Genomic DNA, 21,489 nt, shown 5'->3' on the forward strand with positions numbered 1-21,489 from the left:
GGGGATTATCAGCTGCTGTATTTACACTGAGGGGATTATCAGTTACTGTATTAACACTGAGGGGATAATCAGTTACTGTATTAACACTGAGGGGATTATCAGTCACTGTATTTACACTGAGGAGATTATCAGTTACTGTATTAACACAGAGGAGATTATCAGCTACTTTATTAACACTGAGGGGATTATCAGTTACTGTATTAACACTGAGGAGATTATCAGTTACTGTATTTACACTGAGGAGATTATCAGTTACTGTATTAACACTGAGGGGATTATCAGTTACTGTATTTACACTGAGGCGATTATCAGTTACTCTATTTACACTGAGGAGATTATCAGTTACTGTATTAACACTGAGGGGATTATCAGTTACTGTATTTACACTGAGGGGATTATCAGTTACTCTATTTACACTGAGGAGATTATCAGTTACTGTATTAACACTGAGGGGATTATCAGTTACTGTATTAAAACTGAGGGGATTATCAGTTACTGTATTTACACTGAGGGGATTATCAGTTACTCTATTTACACTGAGGAGATTATCAGTTACTGTATTAACACTGAGGAGATTATCAGTTGCTGTATCAACACTGAGGTGATTATCAGTTACTGTATTAACACTGAGGAAATTATCAGTTACTGTATTAACACTGAGGGGATTATCAGTTACTGTATTAACACTGAGGGGATTATCAGTTACTGTATTTACACTGAGGAGATTATCAGTTACTGTATCAACACTGAGGAGATAATCAGTTACTCTATTAACACTGAGGGGATTATCAGTTACTCGATTTACACTGGGGTGATTATCAGTTACTGTATTAACACTGAGGGGTTTATCAGTTACTGTATTAACACTGAGGGGATTATCAGTTCCTGTATTAACACTGAGGGGATTATCAGTTACTGTATTTACACTGAGGGGATTATCAGTTACTGTATTAACACTGAGGGGATTATCAGTTACTGTATTTACACTGAGGGGATTATCAGTTCCTGTATTAACACTGAGGGGATTATCAGTGACTGTATTTACTCTGAGGAGATTATCAGTTACTGTATTTACACTGAGGGGATTATCAGTTACTGTATTAACACTGAGGGGATTATCAGTTACTGTATTTACACTGAGGGGATTATCAGTTACTGTATTAACACTGAGGGGATTATCAGTTACTGTATTTACACAGAGGGGATTATCAGTTACTGTATTAACACTGAGGGGATTATCAGTTACTGTATTTACACTGAGGAGATTATCAGTTACTGTATTAACACTGAGGGGATTATCAGTTACTGTATTTACACTGAGGGGATTATCAGTTACTCTATTTACACTGAGGAGATTAACAGTTACTGTATTTATACTGAGGGGATTATCAGTTACTGTATTAACACTGAGGAGATTATCAGTTGCTGTATCAACACTGAGAGGATTATCAGTTACTGTATTTACACTGAGGAGATTATCAGTTACTCTATTAACACTGAGGGGATTATCAGTTACTGTATTAACACTGAGGGGATTATCAGTTACTGTATTTACACTGAGGAGATTATCAGTTACTGTATTTACACTGAGGAGATTATCAGTTACTGTCTTAACACAGAGGAGATAATCAGTTGCTGTATTAACACTGAGGGGATTATCAGTTCCTCGATTTACACTGGGGTGATTATCAGTTACTGTATTAACACTGAGGGGATTATCAGTTACTGTATTAACACTGAGGGGATTATCACTTACTTGTATTTACACTGAGGGGATTATCAGTTACTGTATTAACACTGAGGGGATTATCAGTTACTGTATTTACACTGAGCGGATTATCAGTTACTCTATTAACACTGAGGTGATTATCAGTTACTGTATTTACACTGAGGGGATTATCAGTTACTGTATTTACACTGAGGGGATTATCAGTTACTGTATTTACACTGAGGGGATTATCAGTTACTGTATTAACACTGAGGGGATTATCAGTTACTGTATTTACACTGAGGGGTTTATCAGTTACTGTATTAACACTGAGGGGATTATCAGTTACTGTATTAACACTGAGGGGATTATCAGTTACTGTATTTACAATGAGGAGATTATCAGTTACTGTATTAACACTGAGGGGATTATCAGTTACTGTATTAACACTGAGGAGATTATCAGTTACTGTATTAACACTGGGGGGATTATCAGTTACTGTATTAACACTGAGGGGATTATCAGCTACTGTATTTACACTGAGGGGATTATCAGTTACTGTATTAACACTGAGGGGATAATCAGTTACTGTATTAACACTGAGGGGATTATCAGTCACTGTATTTACACTGAGGAGATTATCAGTTACTGTATTAACACTGAGGAGATTATCAGTTACTGTATTAACACTGAGGAGATAATCAGTTACTCTATTAACACTGAGGGGATTATCAGTTACTCGATTTACACTGGGGTGATTATCAGTTACTGTATTAACACTGAGGGGTTTATCAGTTACTGTATTAACACTGAGGGGATTATCAGTTCCTGTATTAACACTGAGGGGATTATCAGTTACTGTATTTGCACTGAGGGGATTATCAGTTACTGTATTAACACTGAGGGGCTTATCAGTTACTGTATTTACACTGAGCGGATTATCAGTTACTGTATTAACACTGAGGGGATTATCAGTGACTGTATTTACACTGAGGGGATTATCAGTTACTGTATATACACTGAGGGGATTATCAGTTACTGTATTAACACTGAGGGGATTATCAGTTACTGTATTTACACTGAGGGGATTATCAGTTACTGTATTAACACTGAGGGGATTATCAGTTACTGTATTAACACTGAGGGGATTATCAGTTACTGTATTTACACTGAGGGGATTATCAGTTACTGTATTAACACTGAGGGGATTATCAGTTACTGTATTTACACTGAGGGGATTATCAGTTCCTGTATTAACACTGAGGGGATTATCAGTGACTGTATTTACTCTGAGGAGATTATCAGTTACTGTATTTACACTGAGGGGATTATCAGTTACTGTATCAACACTGAGGTGATTATCAGTTACTGTATTAACACTGAGGAAATTATCAGTTACTGTATTAACACTGAGGGGATTATCAGTTACTGTATTAACACTGAGGGGATTATCAGTTACTGTATTTACACTGAGGAGATTATCAGTTACTGTATCAACACTGAGGAGATAATCAGTTACTCTATTAACACTGAGGGGATTATCAGTTACTCGATTTACACTGGGGTGATTATCAGTTACTGTATTAACACTGAGGGGTTTATCAGTTACTGTATTAACACTGAGGGGATTATCAGTTCCTGTATTAACACTGAGGGGATTATCAGTTACTGTATTTACACTGAGGGGATTATCAGTTACTGTATTAACACTGAGGGGATTATCAGTTACTGTATTTACACTGAGGGGATTATCAGTTCCTGTATTAACACTGAGGGGATTATCAGTGACTGTATTTACTCTGAGGAGATTATCAGTTACTGTATTTACACTGAGGGGATTATCAGTTACTGTATTAACACTGAGGGGATTATCAGTTACTGTATTTACACTGAGGGGATTATCAGTTACTGTATTAACACTGAGGGGATTATCAGTTACTGTATTTACACAGAGGGGATTATCAGTTACTGTATTAACACTGAGGGGATTATCAGTTACTGTATTTACACTGAGGAGATTATCAGTTACTGTATTAACACTGAGGGGATTATCAGTTACTGTATTTACACTGAGGGGATTATCAGTTACTCTATTTACACTGAGGAGATTAACAGTTACTGTATTTATACTGAGGGGATTATCAGTTACTGTATTAACACTGAGGAGATTATCAGTTGCTGTATCAACACTGAGAGGATTATCAGTTACTGTATTTACACTGAGGAGATTATCAGTTACTCTATTAACACTGAGGGGATTATCAGTTACTGTATTAACACTGAGGGGATTATCAGTTACTGTATTTACACTGAGGAGATTATCAGTTACTGTATTTACACTGAGGAGATTATCAGTTACTGTCTTAACACAGAGGAGATAATCAGTTGCTGTATTAACACTGAGGGGATTATCAGTTCCTCGATTTACACTGGGGTGATTATCAGTTACTGTATTAACACTGAGGGGATTATCAGTTACTGTATTAACACTGAGGGGATTATCACTTACTTGTATTTACACTGAGGGGATTATCAGTTACTGTATTAACACTGAGGGGATTATCAGTTACTGTATTTACACTGAGCGGATTATCAGTTACTCTATTAACACTGAGGTGATTATCAGTTACTGTATTTACACTGAGGGGATTATCAGTTACTGTATTTACACTGAGGGGATTATCAGTTACTGTATTTACACTGAGGGGATTATCAGTTACTGTATTAACACTGAGGGGATTATCAGTTACTGTATTTACACTGAGGGGTTTATCAGTTACTGTATTAACACTGAGGGGATTATCAGTTACTGTATTAACACTGAGGGGATTATCAGTTACTGTATTTACAATGAGGAGATTATCAGTTACTGTATTAACACTGAGGGGATTATCAGTTACTGTATTAACACTGAGGAGATTATCAGTTACTGTATTAACACTGGGGGGATTATCAGTTACTGTATTAACACTGAGGGGATTATCAGCTACTGTATTTACACTGAGGGGATTATCAGTTACTGTATTAACACTGAGGGGATAATCAGTTACTGTATTAACACTGAGGGGATTATCAGTCACTGTATTTACACTGAGGAGATTATCAGTTACTGTATTAACACTGAGGAGATTATCAGTTACTGTATTAACACTGAGGAGATAATCAGTTACTCTATTAACACTGAGGGGATTATCAGTTACTCGATTTACACTGGGGTGATTATCAGTTACTGTATTAACACTGAGGGGTTTATCAGTTACTGTATTAACACTGAGGGGATTATCAGTTCCTGTATTAACACTGAGGGGATTATCAGTTACTGTATTTGCACTGAGGGGATTATCAGTTACTGTATTAACACTGAGGGGCTTATCAGTTACTGTATTTACACTGAGCGGATTATCAGTTACTGTATTAACACTGAGGGGATTATCAGTGACTGTATTTACACTGAGGGGATTATCAGTTACTGTATATACACTGAGGGGATTATCAGTTACTGTATTAACACTGAGGGGATTATCAGTTACTGTATTTACACTGAGGGGATTATCAGTTACTGTATTAACACTGAGGGGATTATCAGTTACTGTATTAACACTGAGGGGATTATCAGTTACTGTATTTACACTGAGGGGATTATCAGTTACTGTATTAACACTGAGGGGATTATCAGTTACTGTATTTACACTGAGGGGATTATCAGTTCCTGTATTAACACTGAGGGGATTATCAGTGACTGTATTTACTCTGAGGAGATTATCAGTTACTGTATTTACACTGAGGGGATTATCAGTTACTGTATTAACACTGAGGGGATTATCAGTTACTGTATTTACACTGAGGGGATTATCAGTTACTGTATTAACACTGAGGGGATTATCAGTTACTGTATTTACACAGAGGGGATTATCAGTTACTGTATTAACACTGAGGGGATTATCAGTTACTGTATTTACACTGAGGAGATTATCAGTTACTGTATTAACACTGAGGGGATTATCAGTTACTGTATTTACACTGAGGGGATTATCAGTTACTCTATTTACACTGAGGAGATTAACAGTTACTGTATTTATACTGAGGGGATTATCAGTTACTGTATTAACACTGAGGAGATTATCAGTTGCTGTATCAACACTGAGAGGATTATCAGTTACTGTATTTACACTGAGGAGATTATCAGTTACTCTATTAACACTGAGGGGATTATCAGTTACTGTATTAACACTGAGGGGATTATCAGTTACTGTATTTACACTGAGGAGATTATCAGTTACTGTATTTACACTGAGGAGATTATCAGTTACTGTCTTAACACAGAGGAGATAATCAGTTGCTGTATTAACACTGAGGGGATTATCAGTTACTCGATTTACACTGGGGTGATTATCAGTTACTGTATTAACACTGAGGGGATTATCAGTTACTGTATTAACACTGAGGGGATTATCACTTACTTGTATTTACACTGAGGGGATTATCAGTTACTGTATTAACACTGAGGGGATTATCAGTTACTGTATTTACACTGAGCGGATTATCAGTTACTCTATTAACACTGAGGTGATTATCAGTTACTGTATTTACACTGAGGGGATTATCAGTTACTGTATTTACACTGAGGGGATTATCAGTTACTGTATTTACACTGAGGGGATTATCAGTTACTGTATTAACACTGAGGGGATTATCAGTTACTGTATTTACACTGAGGGGTTTATCAGTTACTGTATTAACACTGAGGGGATTATCAGTTACTGTATTAACACTGAGGGGATTATCAGTTACTGTATTTACAATGAGGAGATTATCAGTTACTGTATTAACACTGAGGGGATTATCAGTTACTGTATTAACACTGAGGAGATTATCAGTTACTGTATTAACACTGGGGGGATTATCAGTTACTGTATTAACACTGAGGGGATTATCAGCTACTGTATTTACACTGAGGGGATTATCAGTTACTGTATTAACACTGAGGGGATAATCAGTTACTGTATTAACACTGAGGGGATTATCAGTCACTGTATTTACACTGAGGAGATTATCAGTTACTGTATTAACACTGAGGAGATTATCAGTTACTGTATTAACACTGAGGAGATAATCAGTTACTCTATTAACACTGAGGGGATTATCAGTTACTCGATTTACACTGGGGTGATTATCAGTTACTGTATTAACACTGAGGGGTTTATCAGTTACTGTATTAACACTGAGGGGATTATCAGTTCCTGTATTAACACTGAGGGGATTATCAGTTACTGTATTTACACTGAGGGGATTATCAGTTACTGTATTAACACTGAGGGGCTTATCAGTTACTGTATTTACACTGAGCGGATTATCAGTTACTGTATTAACACTGAGGGGATTATCAGTGACTGTATTTACACTGAGGGGATTATCAGTTACTGTATATACACTGAGGGGATTATCAGTTACTGTATTAACACTGAGGGGATTATCAGTTACTGTATTTACACTGAGGGGATTATCAGTTACTGTATTAACACTGAGGGGATTATCAGTTACTGTATTAACACTGAGGGGATTATCAGTTACTGTATTTACACTGAGGAGATTATCAGTTACTGTATTAACACTGAGGGGATTATCAGTTACTGTATTTACACTGAGGGGATTATCAGTTACTCTATTTACACTGAGGAGATTATCAGTTACTGTATTTATTCTGAGGGGATTATCAGTTACTGTATTAACACTGAGGAGATTATCAGTTGCTGTATCAACACTGAGAGGATTATCAGTTACTGTATTTACACTGAGGGGATTATCAGTTACTGTATTAACACTGAGGGGATTATCAATAACTGTATTTACACTGAGGAGTTTATCAGTTACTGTATTTACACTGAGGAGATTATCAGTTACTGTCTTAACACTGAGGAGATAATCAGTTACTGTATTAACACTGAGGGGATTATCAGTTACTCGATTTACACTGGGGTGATTATCAGTTACTGTATTAACACTGAGGGGTTTATCAGTTATTGTATTAACACTGAGGGGATTATCAGTTACTGTATTAACACTGAGGGGATTATCAGTTACTGTATTTACACTGAGGGGATTATCAGTTACTGTATTAACACTGAGGGGATTAACAGTTACTGTATTTACACTGAGCGGATTATCAGTTACTGTATTAACACTGAGGTGATTATCAGTTACTGTATTTACACTGAGGGGATTATCAGTTACTGTATTTACACTGAGGAGATTATCAGTTACTGTATTATCACTGAGGGGATTATCAGTTACTGTATTTACACTGAGGGGATTATCAGTTACTCTATTTACACTGAGGAGATTATCAGTTACTGTATTAACACTGAGGGGATTATCAGTTACTGTATTTACACTGAGGGGATTATCAGTTACTCTATTTACACTGAGGAGATTATCAGTTACTGTATTAACACTGAGGGGATTATCAGTTACTGTATTAAAACTGAGGGGATTATCAGTTTCTGTATTTACACTGAGGGGATTATCAGTTACTGTATTTACACTGAGGAGATTATCAGTTACTGTATTAACACTGAGGAGATTATCAGTTGCTGTATCAACACTGAGGGGATTATCAGTTACTGTATTAACACTGAGGAAATTATCAGTTACTGTATTAACACTGAGGGGATTATCAGTTACTGTATTAACACTGAGGGGATTATCAGTTACTGTATTTACACTGAGGAGCTTATCAGTTACTGTATTTACACTGAGGAGATAATCAGTTACTCTATTAACACTGAGGGGATTATCAGTTACTCGATTTACACTGGGGTGATTATCAGTTACTGTATTAACACTGAGGGGTTTATCAGTTACTGTATTAACACTGAGGGGATTATCAGTTCCTGTATTAACACTGAGGGGATTATCAGTTACTGTATTTACACTGAGGGGATTATCAGTTACTGTATTAACACTGAGGGGATTATCAGTGACTGTATTTACACTGAGGGGATTATCAGTTACTGTATTAACACTGAGGGGATTATCAGTTACTGTATTTACACTGAGGGGATTATCAGTTACTGTATTTACACTGAGGGGATTATCAGTTACTGTATTAACACTGAGGGGATTATCAGTTACTGTATTTACACTGAGGGGATTATCAGTTACTCTATTTACACTGAGGAGATTATCAGTTACTGTATTTATACTGAGGGGATTATCAGTTACTGTATTAACACTGAGGAGATTATCAGTTGCTGTATCAACACTGAGAGGATTATCAGTTGCTGTATTTACACTGAGGAGATTATCAGTTACTCTATTAACACTGAGGGGATTATCAGTTACTGTATTAACACTGATGGGATTATCAGTTACTGTATTTACACTGAGGAGATTATCATTTACTGTATTTACACTGAGGAGATTATCAGTTACTGTCTTAACACAGAGGAGATAATCAGTTGCTGTATTAACACTGAGGGGATTATCAGTTACTCGATTTACACTGGGGTGATTATCAGTTACTGTATTAACACTGAGGGGTTTATCAGTTACTGTATTAACACTGAGGGGATTATCAGTTACTGTATTAACACTGAGGGGATTATCAGTTACTGTATTAACACTGAGGGGATTATCAGTTACTGTATTTACAATGAGGAGATTATCAGTTGCTGTATTAACACTGAGGGGATTATCAGTTACTGTATTAACACTGAGGAGATTATCAGTTACTGTATTAACACTGGGGGGATTATCAGTTACTGTATTAACACTGAGGGGATTATCAGCTACTGTATTTACACTGAGGGGATTATCAGTTACTGTATTAACACTGAGGGGATTATCAGTCACTGTATTTACACTGAGGAGATTATCAGTTACTGTATTTACACTGAGGAGATTATCAGTTACTGTATTAACACTGAGGAGATAATCAGTTACACTATTAACACTGAAGGGATTATCAGTTACTCGATTTACACTGGGGTGATTATCAGTTACTGTATTAACACTGAGGGGTTTATCAGTTACTGTATTAACACTGAGGGGATTATCAGTTACTGTATTTACACTGAGGGGATTATCAGTTACTGTATTTACACTGAGGGGATTATCAGTTACTGTATTAACACTGAGGGGATTATCAGTTACTGTATTAACACTGAGGGGATTATCAGTTACTGTATTTACACTGAGGGGATTATCAGTTACTGTATTTACACTGAGGGGATTATCAGTTACTGTATTAACACTGAGGGGATTATCAGTTACTGTATTTACACTGAGGGGATTATCAGTTACTCTATTTACACTGAGGAGATTATCAGTTACTGTATTTATACTGAGGGGATTATCAGTTACTGTATTAACACTGAGGAGATTATCAGTTGCTGTATCAACACTGAGAGGATTATCAGTTACTGTATTTACACTGAGGAGATTATCAGTTACTCTATTAACACTGAGGGGATTATCAGTTACTGTATTAACACTGATGGGATTATCAGTTACTGTATTTACACTGAGGAGATTATCATTTACTGTATTTACACTGAGGAGATTATCAGTTACTGTCTTAACACAGAGGAGATAATCAGTTGCTGTATTAACACTGAGGGGATTATCAGTTACTCGATTTACACTGGGGTGATTATCAGTTACTGTATTAACACTGAGGGGTTTATCAGTTACTGTATTAACACTGAGGGGATTATCAGTTACTGTATTAACACTGAGGGGATTATCAGTTACTGTATTAACACTGAGGGGATTATCAGTTACTGTATTAACACTGAGGAGATAATCAGTTACACTATTAACACTGAGGGGATTATCAGTTACTCGATTTACACTGGGGTGATTATCAGTTACTGTATTAACACTGAGGGGTTTATCAGTTACTGTATTAACACTGAGGGGATTATCAGTTCCTGTATTAACACTGAGGGGATTATCAGTTACTGTATTTACACTGAGGGGATTATCAGTTACTGTATTAACACTGAGGGGATTATCAGTTACTGTATTTACACTGAGCGGATTATCAGTTACTGTATTAAAACTGAGGAGATTATCAGCTACTTTATTAACACTGAGGGGATTATCAGTTACTGTATTAACACTGAGGAGATTATCAGTTACTGTATTTACACTGAGGAGATTATCAGTTACTGTATTATCACTGAGGGGATTATCAGTTACTGTATTTACACTGAGGGGATTATCAGTTACTCTATTTACACTGAGGAGATTATCAGTTACTGTATTAACACTGAGGGGATTATCAGTTACTGTATTTACACTGAGGGGATTATCAGTTACTCTATTTACACTGAGGAGATTATCAGTTACTGTATTAACACTGAGGGGATTATCAGTTACTGTATTAAAACTGAGGGGATTATCAGTTACTGTATTTACACTGAGGGGATTATCAGTTACTGTATTTACACTGAGGAGATTATCAGTTACTGTATTAACACTGAGGAGATTATCAGTTGCTGTATCAACACTGAGGGGATTATCAGTTACTGTATTAACACTGAGGAAATTATCAGTTACTGTATTAACACTGAGGGGATTATCAGTTACTGTATTAACACTGAGGGGATTATCAGTTACTGTATTTACACTGAGGAGCTTTTCAGTTACTGTATTTACACTGAGGAGATAATCAGTTACTCTATTAACACTGAGGGGATTATCAGTTACTCGATTTACACTGGGGTGATTATCAGTTACTGTATTAACACTGAGGGGTTTATCAGTTACTGTATTAACACTGAGGGGATTATCAGTTCCTGTATTAACACTGAGGGGATTATCAGTTACTGTATTTACACTGAGGGGATTATCAGTTACTGTATTAACACTGAGGGGATTATCAGTGACTGTATTTACACTGAGGGGATTATCAGTTACTGTATTAACACTGAGGGGATTATCAGTTACTGTATTTACACTGAGGGGATTATCAGTTACTGTATTTACACTGAGGGGATTATCAGTTACTGTATTAACACTGAGGGGATTATCAGTTACTGTATTTACACTGAGGGGATTATCAGTTACTCTATTTACACTGAGGAGATTATCAGTTACTGTATTTATACTGAGGGGATTATCAGTTACTGTATTAACACTGAGGAGATTATCAGTTGCTGTATCAACACTGAGAGGATTATCAGTTACTGTATTTACACTGAGGAGATTATCAGTTACTCTATTAACACTGAGGGGATTATCAGTTACTGTATTAACACTGATGGGATTATCAGTTCCTGTATTTACACTGAGGAGATTATCATTTACTGTATTTACACTGAGGAGATTATCAGTTACTGTCTTAACACAGAGGAGATAATCAGTTGCTGTATTAACAATGAGGGGATTATCAGTTACTCGATTTACACTGGGGTGATTATCAGTTACTGTATTAACACTGAGGGGTTTATCAGTTACTGTATTAACACTGAGGGGATTATCAGTTACTGTATTAACACTGAGGGGATTATCAGTTACTGTATTAACACTGAGGGGATTATCAGTTACTGTATTTACAATGAGGAGATTATCAGTTGCTGTATTAACACTGAGGGGATTATCAGTTACTGTATTAACACTGAGGAGATTATCAGTTACTGTATTAACACTGGGGGGATTATCAGTTACTGTATTAACACTGAGGGGATTATCAGCTACTGTATTTACACTGAGGGGATTATCAGTTACTGTATTAACACTGAGGGGATTATCAGTCACTGTATTTACACTGAGGAGATTATCAGTTACTGTATTTACACTGAGGAGATTATCAGTTACTGTATTAACACTGAGGAGATAATCAGTTACACTATTAACACTGAGGAGATAATCAGTTACACTATTAACACTGAGGGGATTATCAGTTACTCGATTTACACTGGGGTGATTATCAGTTACTGTATTAACACTGAGGGGTTTATCAGTTACTGTATTAACACTGAGGGGATTATCAGTTCCTGTATTAACACTGAGGGGATTATCAGTTACTGTTTTTGCACTGAGGGGATTATCAGTTACTGTATTAACACTGAGGGGATTATCAGTTACTGTATTTACACTGAGCGGATTATCAGTTACTGTATTAACACTGAGGGGATTATCAGTGACTGTATTTACACTGAGGGGATTATCAGTTACTGTATTTACACTGAGGGGATTATCAGTTACTGTGTTAACACTGAGGGGATTATCAGTTACTGTATTTACACTGAGGGGATTATCAGTTACTGTATTAACACTGAGGGGATTATCAGTTACTGTATTTACACTGAGGGGATTTTCAGTTACTGTATTAACACTGAGGGGATTATCAGTTACTGTATTTACACTGAGGAGATTATCAGTTACTGTATTAACACTGAGGGGATTATCAGTTACTGTATTTACACTGAGGGGATTATCAGTTACTCTATTTACACTGAGGAGATTATCAGTTACTGTATTTATTCTGAGGGGATTATCAGTTACTGTATTAACACTGAGGAGATTATCAGTTGCTGTATCAACACTGAGAGGATTATCAGTTACTGTATTTACACTGAGGAGATTATCAGTTACTCTATTAACACTGAGGGGATTATCAGTTACTGTATTAACACTGAGGGGATTATCAGTTACTGTATTTACACTGAGGAGATTATCAGTTACTGTATTTACACTGAGGAGATTATCAGTTACTGTCTTAACACTGAGGAGATAATCAGTTACTGTATTAACACTGAGGAGATTATCAGTTACTGTCTTAACACTGAGGAGATTATCAGTTACTGTATTTACACTGAGGAGATTATCAGTTACTGTCTTAACACTGAGGAGATAATCAGTTACTGTATTAACACTGAGGGGATTATCAGTTACTCGATTTACACTGGGGTGATTATCAGTTACTGTATTAACACTGAGGGGTTTATCAGTTACTGTATTAACACTGAGGGGATTATCAGTTACTGTATTAACACTGAGGGGATTATCAGTTACTGTATTTACACTGAGGGGATTATCAGTTACTGTATTTACACTGAGCGGATTATCAGTTACTGTATTAACACTGAGGTGATTATCAGTTACTGTATTTACACTGAGGGGATTATCAGTTACTGTATTTACACTGAGGGGATTATCAGTTACTGTATTTACACTGAGGGGATTATCAGTTCCTGTATTTACAATGAGGAGATTATCAGTTACTGTATTAACACTGAGGGGATTATCAGTTACTGTATTAACACTGAGGAGATTATCAGTTACTGTATTAACACTGGGGGGATTATCAGTTACTGTATTAACACTGAGGGGATTATCAGCAACTGTATTTACACTGAGGGGATTATCAGTTACTGTATTAACACTGAGGGGATAATCAGTTACTGTATTAACACTGAGGGGATTATCAGTCACTGTATTTACAATGAGGAGATTATCAGTTACTGTATTAACACTGAGGAGATTATCAGTTACTTTATTAACACTGAGGAGATTATCAGTTCCTGTATTTACACTGAGGAGATTATCAGTTACTGTATTAACACTGAGGGGATTATCAGTTACTGTATTTACACTGAGGAGATTATCAGTTACTGTATTAACACTGAGGAGATTGTCAGTTACTGTATTAACACTGACGAGATTATCAGTTACTGTATTAACACTGAGGGGATTATCAGTTACTGTATTTACACTGAGGAGATTATCAGTTACTGTATTTACACTGAGGGGATTATCAGTTACTGTATTAACACTGAGGGGATTATCAGTTACTCTATTTACACTGAGGATATTATCAGTTACTGTATTAACACTGAGGGGATTATCCGTTACTGTATTAAAACTGAGGGGATTATCAGTTACTGGATTTACACTGAGGGGATTATCAGTTACTCTATTTACACTGAGGAGATGATCAGTTCCTGTATTAACACTGAGGAGATTATCAGTTGCTGTATCAACACTGAGGGGATTATCAGTTACTGTATTTACACTGAGGAGATTATCAGTTACTGTATTAACACTGAGGGGATTATCAGTTACTGTATTAACACTGAGAGGATTATCAGTTACTGTATTTACACTGACGAGATTATCAGTTACTGTATTTACACTGAGGAGATTATCAGTTACTGTATTAACACTGAGGAGATAATCAGTTACTGTATTAACACTGAGGGGATTATCAGTTACTCGATTTACACCGGGGTGATTATCAGTTACTGTATTAACACTGAGGGGATTATCAGTTACTTTATTTACACTGGGGGGATCATCAGTTACTGTATTTACACTGAGGGGATTGTGAGTTACTCTATTTACAATGAGGGGATTATCAATTACTGTATTTACTCTGAGGGGATTATCAGTTACTGTATTAACACTGAGGAGATAATCAGTTACTGTATTTACACTGAGGGGATTATCAGTTACTCGATTTACACTGGGGTGATTATCAGTTACTGTAATAACACTGAGGGGATTGTCAGTCACTGTATTTATCCTGAGGCGATTATCAGTTACTGTATTTGCACTGGGGGGATTATCAGTTACTTTATTTACACTGAGGGGATTATCAGTTACCCGATTTACACTGAGGGGATTGTCAGTTACTGTCTTAACACTGAGGGGATTATCAGTTACTGAATTAACACTGAGCGGATTATCAGTTACTGTATTAACACTGAGGGGATTATCAGTTGCTTTATTTACACTGAGGGGATTATCAATTACTGTATTTACACTGAGGGGATTATCAATTACTGTATTTACACAGGGGGGATTATCAATTAATGTATTTACACTGAGGGGATTATCAGTAACTGTATTTACACTGAGGGGATTACCAGTTACTCTATTTATACTGGGGGGATTATCAGTTACTGTATTTAAACTTCGGGGATTATCAGTTACTGTATTTACACTGAGGGGATCTTCAGTAACTGTATTTAAACTTCGGGGATTATCAGTTACTGTATTTACACTGAGGGGATCTTCAGTAACTGCATTTACACTGAGGGGATTATCAGTTACTGAATTTACACTGAGGGGATTATCAGTTACTGTATTTACACTGAGGGGATTATCAGTTGCTGTATTTACACTGAGGGGATTATCAGTTACTGTATTTACACTGAGGGGATTATCAGTTGCTGTATTTGCACTGAGGGGATTATCAGTTACTGTATTAACACTGAGGGGATTATCAGTTACTGTATTTACACTGACGAGATTATCAGTTACTGTATTTACACTGAGGGGATTATCAGTTACTCGATTTACACTGGGGTGATTATCAGTTACTGTAATAACACTGAGGGGATTGTCAGTCACTGTATTTATCCTGAGGCGATTATCAGTTACAGTATTTGCACTGGGGGGATTATCAGTTACTTTATTTACACTGAGGGGATGATCAGTTACCCGATTTACACTGAGGGGATTGTCAGTTACTGTCTTTACACTGAGGGGATTATCAGTTACTGAATTAACACTGAGCGGATTATCAGTTACTGTATTAACACTGAGGGGATTATCAGTTGCTGTATTTACACTGAGGGGATTATCAATTACTGTATTTACACTGAGGGGATTATCAATTAATGTATTTACACTGATGGGATTATCAGTAACTGTATTTACACTGAGGGGATTACCAGTTACTCTATTTATAATGGGGGGATTATCAGTTACTGTATTTAAACTTCGGGGATTATCAGTTACTGTATTTACACTGAGGGGATCTTCAGTAACTGTATTTAAACTTCGGGGATTATCAGTTACTGTATTTACACTGAGGGGATCTTCAGTAACTGCATTTACACTGAGGGGATTATCAGTTACTGAATTTACACTGAGGGGATTATCAGTTACTGTATTTACACTGAGGGGATTATCAGTTGCTGTATTTACACTGAGGGGATTATCAGTTACTGTATTTACACTGAGGGGATTATCAGTTACTGTATTTACACTGAGGGGATTATCAGTTGCTGTATTTACACTGAGGGGATTATCAGTTACTGTATTTACACTGAGGGGATTATCAGTTACTGTATTTACACTGAGGGGATTATCAGTTACTGTATTTACACTGAGGGGATTATCAGTTGCTGTATTTACACTGCGGGGATTATCAGTTACCCGATTTACACTGAGGGTATTGTCAGTTACTGTCTTAACACTGAGGGGATTATCAGTTACTGAATTAACACTGAGCGGATTATCAGTTACTGTCTCAACACTGAGGGGATTATCAGTTACTGAATTAACACTGAGGGGATTATCAGTGACTGAATTGACACTGAGGCGATTATCAGTTACTGTATTCAAACTGGGGGGATTATCAGTTACTTTATTAACACTGAGGGGATTATCAGTTCCTATATTTACACTGAATCGATTATCAGTTGCTGTATTCACACTGGGGGGATTATCAGTTACTCTATTTACACTGAGGGGATTATCAGTTACTGTATTAACACTGGGGGGATTATCAGTTACTGTATTTAAACTTTGGGGATTATCAGTTACTGTAGTTGAAGTGCGGGGTTATCAGTTACTGTGTTTACAGTCAGGTAATTAACAGTTACTGAATTTACACTGAGGAGAATCTCAGTTACTGTATTTACACTGAGGTAATTATCAGTTGCTGTATTTACACTGAGGGGATTATCAGTTACTGTATTTACACAAAGGGGATTATCAGTTACTGTATTAACACTGAGGGGATTATCAGTTACTGTATTTACACAAAGGGGATTATCAGTTACTGTATTAACACTGAGGGGATTATCAGTTACTGTATTAACACTGAGGGGATTATCAGTTACTGTATTTACACTGAGGGAATTATCAGTTACTGTATTTACACAAAGGGGATTATCAGTTACTGTATTAACACTGAGGGGATTATCAGTTACTGTATTTACACTGAGGGGATTATCAGTTACTTTATTTGCACTGAGGAGATTATCAGTTCCTGTATTTACACAAAGGGGATTATCAGTTACTTTATTGAAACTGAGGGGATTATCAGTTACTGTATTTACACTGAGGGGATTATCAGTTACTGTATTGACACTGAGGGGATAATCAGTTCCTGTATTTACACTGAGTGGATTATCAGTTGCTGTGTTTACACTGAGGTGATTATCAGTTACTGTATTTACACTGAGGGGATCATCAGTTACTGTATTTACACTGAGGGGATTATCAGTTACTGTATTTACACTGAGGGGATTATCAGTTGCTGTATTTACACTGAGGGGATTATCAGTTACTGTAATTACACTGAGGGGATCATCAGTTAATGTATTTACACTGAGGGGATTATCAGTTATTGTATTTACACTGAGGAGATTATAAGTTACTGTATTTACACTTAGGGGATTATCAGTTACTGTATTTGCACAAAGGGGATTATCAGTTACTTTATTTGCACTGAGGAGATTATCAGTTACTGCGTTTACACTGAGGCGATTATCAGTTACTGTATTCACACTGTGGGGATTATCAGTTACTCTATTTACACTGAGGGGATTATCAGTTACTGTATTAACACTGGGGGGATTATCAGTTACTGTATTAACACTGAGGGGATTATCATTTGCTCCATTTGCAATGAGGGGATTATCAGTTGCTGTATTTGCACTGAGGGGATTATCAATTACTGTATTTACACAGGGGGGATTATCAATTAATGTATTTACACTGAGGGGTTTATCAGTTACTGTATTTACACTGAGGGGATTATCAGTTACTGTATTTACACTGAGGGGATTATCAATTACTGTATTTACACTGAGGGGATTATCAGTTACTGTATTTACACTGAGGGGATTATCAGTTACCGTATTTAAACTGAGGGGATTATCAGTTACTGTATTTACACTGAGGGGTTTATCAGTTACTGTATTTGCACTGAGGGGATTATCAGTTACTGTATTTACACTGAGGGGATTATCAATTACTGTATTTACACTGAGGGGATTATCAGTTACTGTATTTACACTGAGGGGATTATCAGTTACCGTATTTAAACTGAGGGGATTATCAGTTACTGTATTTACACTGAGGGGATTATCAGTTACTGTATTTACACTGAGGGGATTATCAATTACTGTATTTACACAGGGGGGATTATCAATTAATGTATTTACACTGAGGGGATTATCAGTAACTGTATTTACACTGAGGGGATTACCAGTTACTCTATTTATACTGGGGGGATTATCAGTTACTGTATTTAAATTTCGGGGATTATCAGTTACTGTATTTACACTGAGGGGATCTTCAGTATCTGTATTTAAACTTCGGGGATTATCAGTTACTGTATTTACACTGAGGGGATCTTCAGTAACTGTATTTACACTGAGGGGATTATCAGTTACTGATTTTACACTGAGGGGATTATCAGTTACTGTATTTACACTGAGGGGATTATCAGTTGCTGTATTTACACTGAGGGGATTATCAGTTACTGTATTTACACTGCGGGGATTATCAGTTGCTGTTTTTAAAATGAGGGGATTATCAATTACTGTATTTACACTGAGGGGATTATCAGTTGCTGTATTTGCACTGAGGGGATTATCAGTTGCTGTATTTACACTTAGGGGATTATCAGTTACTGTATTTACTCTGAGGGGATTATCAGTTACTGTATTTACACTGAGGGGATCATCAGTTACTGTATTTACACAAAGCGGATTGTCAGTTACTGTATTTACACTGAGGAGATTATCAGTTGCTGTATTTACACAAAGGGGATTATCAGTTACTGTATTTACACTGAGGGGATTATCAGTGACTGTATTTACACTGAGGGGATCATCAGTTACTGTATTTACACAAAGGGGATTATCAGTTACTGTATTTACACTGAGGAGATTATCAGTTGCTGTATTTACACAAAGGGGATTATCAGTTACTGTATTTACACTGAGGAGATTACCAGTTGCTGTATTTACACTGAGGGGATTATCAGTTCCTGTATTTACACTGAGGGGATTATCAGTTACTGTATTTACACTGAGGGGATCATCAGTTACTGTATTTACACTGAGGGAATTATCAGTTACTGTATTTACACAAAGGGGATTATCAGTTACTGTATTTACATTGAGGGAATCATCAGTTACTGTATTAACACTGGGGGGATTATCAGTTACTGTATTAACACTGAGGGGATTATCAGTTACTGTATTTACACTGCGGGGATTACCTGTTACTGTTTTTACACGGAGGGGATTATCAGTTACTGTATTTACACTGAGAGGATTATCCGTTCCTGTATTTACACTGCGGGGATTATCAGTTCCTGTATTTACACTGAGGGGATTATCAGTTGCTGTATTTACACTGAGGGGATTATCAGTTACTGTAATTACACTGAGGGGATCATCAGTTAATGTATTTACACTGAGGGGATTATCAGTTATTGTATTTACACTGAGGAGATTATAAATTACTGTATTTACACTTAGGGGATTATCAGTTACTGTATTTGCACAAAGGGGATTATCAGTTACTTTATTTGCACTGAGGAGATTATCAGTTACTGCGTTTACACTGAGGCGATTATCAGTTACTGTATTCACACTGTGGGGATTATCAGTTACTCTATTTACACTGAGGGGATTATCAGTTACTGTATTAACACTGGGGGGATTATCAGTTACTGTATTAACACTGAGGGGATTATCATTTGCTCCATTTGCAATGAGGGGATTATCAGTTGCTGTATTTGCACTGAGGGGATTATCAATTACTGTATTTACACAGGGGGGATTATCAATTAATGTATTTACACTGAGGGGTTTATCAGTTACTGTATTTACACTGAGGGGATTATCAGTTACTGTATTTACACTGAGGGGATTATCAATTACTGTATTTACACTGAGGGGATTATCAGTTACTGTATTTACACTGAGGGGATTATCAGTTACCGTATTTAAACTGAGGGGATTATCAGTTACTGTATTTACACTGAGGGGATTATCAGTTACTGTATTTACACTGAGGGGATTATCAATTACTGTATTTACACAGGGGGGATTATCAATTAATGTATTTACACTGAGGGGATTATCAGTAACTGTATTTACACTGAGGGGATTACCAGTTACTCTATTTATACTGGGGGGATTATCAGTTACTGTATTTAAATTTCGGGGATTATCAGTTACTGTATTTACACTGAGGGGATCTTCAGTATCTGTATTTAAACTTCGGGGATTATCAGTTACTGTATTTACACTGAGGGGATCTTCAGTAACTGTATTTACACTGAGGGGATTATCAGTTACTGAATTTACACTGAGGGGATTATCAGTTACTGTATTTACACTGAGGGGATTATCAGTTGCTGTATTTACACTGAGGGGATTATCAGTTACTGTATTTACACTGCGGGGATTATCAGTTGCTGTTTTTAAAATGAGGGGTTTATCAATTACTGTATTTACACTGAGGGGATTATCAGTTGCTGTATTTGCACTGAGGGGATTATCAGTTGCTGTATTTACACTTAGGGGATTATCAGTCACTGTATTTACTCTGAGGGGATTATCAGTTACTGTATTTACACTGAGGGGATCATCAGTTACTGTATTTACACAAAGCGGATTGTCAGTTACTGTATTTACACTGAGGAGATTATCAGTTGCTGTATTTACACAAAGGGGATTATCAGTTACTGTATTTACACTGAGGGGATTATCAGTGACTGTATTTACACTGAGGGGATC

General features: G+C 36.5%; 1 protein-coding gene across 1 annotated transcript in view; it reads right to left on the reverse strand.

Moving 5' to 3' along the window:
- LOC137309551 (mucin-2-like) overlaps positions 1-21,489 on the reverse strand; it is a 165,151-nt gene that overhangs the window by 42,983 nt on the left and 100,679 nt on the right. Inside the window, exons 16-19 of the mRNA XM_067977696.1 lie at positions 19,962-20,087; positions 16,831-17,268; positions 15,961-16,578; positions 14,881-15,498 (exon numbers count right to left, since the gene is read on the reverse strand). Of these exons, the coding sequence (XP_067833797.1) occupies positions 14,881-15,498; positions 15,961-16,578; positions 16,831-17,268; positions 19,962-20,087 (1,800 nt within the window). The remainder of the gene's footprint in view (positions 1-14,880; positions 15,499-15,960; positions 16,579-16,830; positions 17,269-19,961; positions 20,088-21,489) is intronic.

This window comes from Heptranchias perlo, unplaced genomic scaffold, assembly GCF_035084215.1.
Source record: "Heptranchias perlo isolate sHepPer1 unplaced genomic scaffold, sHepPer1.hap1 HAP1_SCAFFOLD_168, whole genome shotgun sequence".
Taxonomy (NCBI): Eukaryota; Metazoa; Chordata; class Chondrichthyes; order Hexanchiformes; family Hexanchidae; genus Heptranchias; species Heptranchias perlo.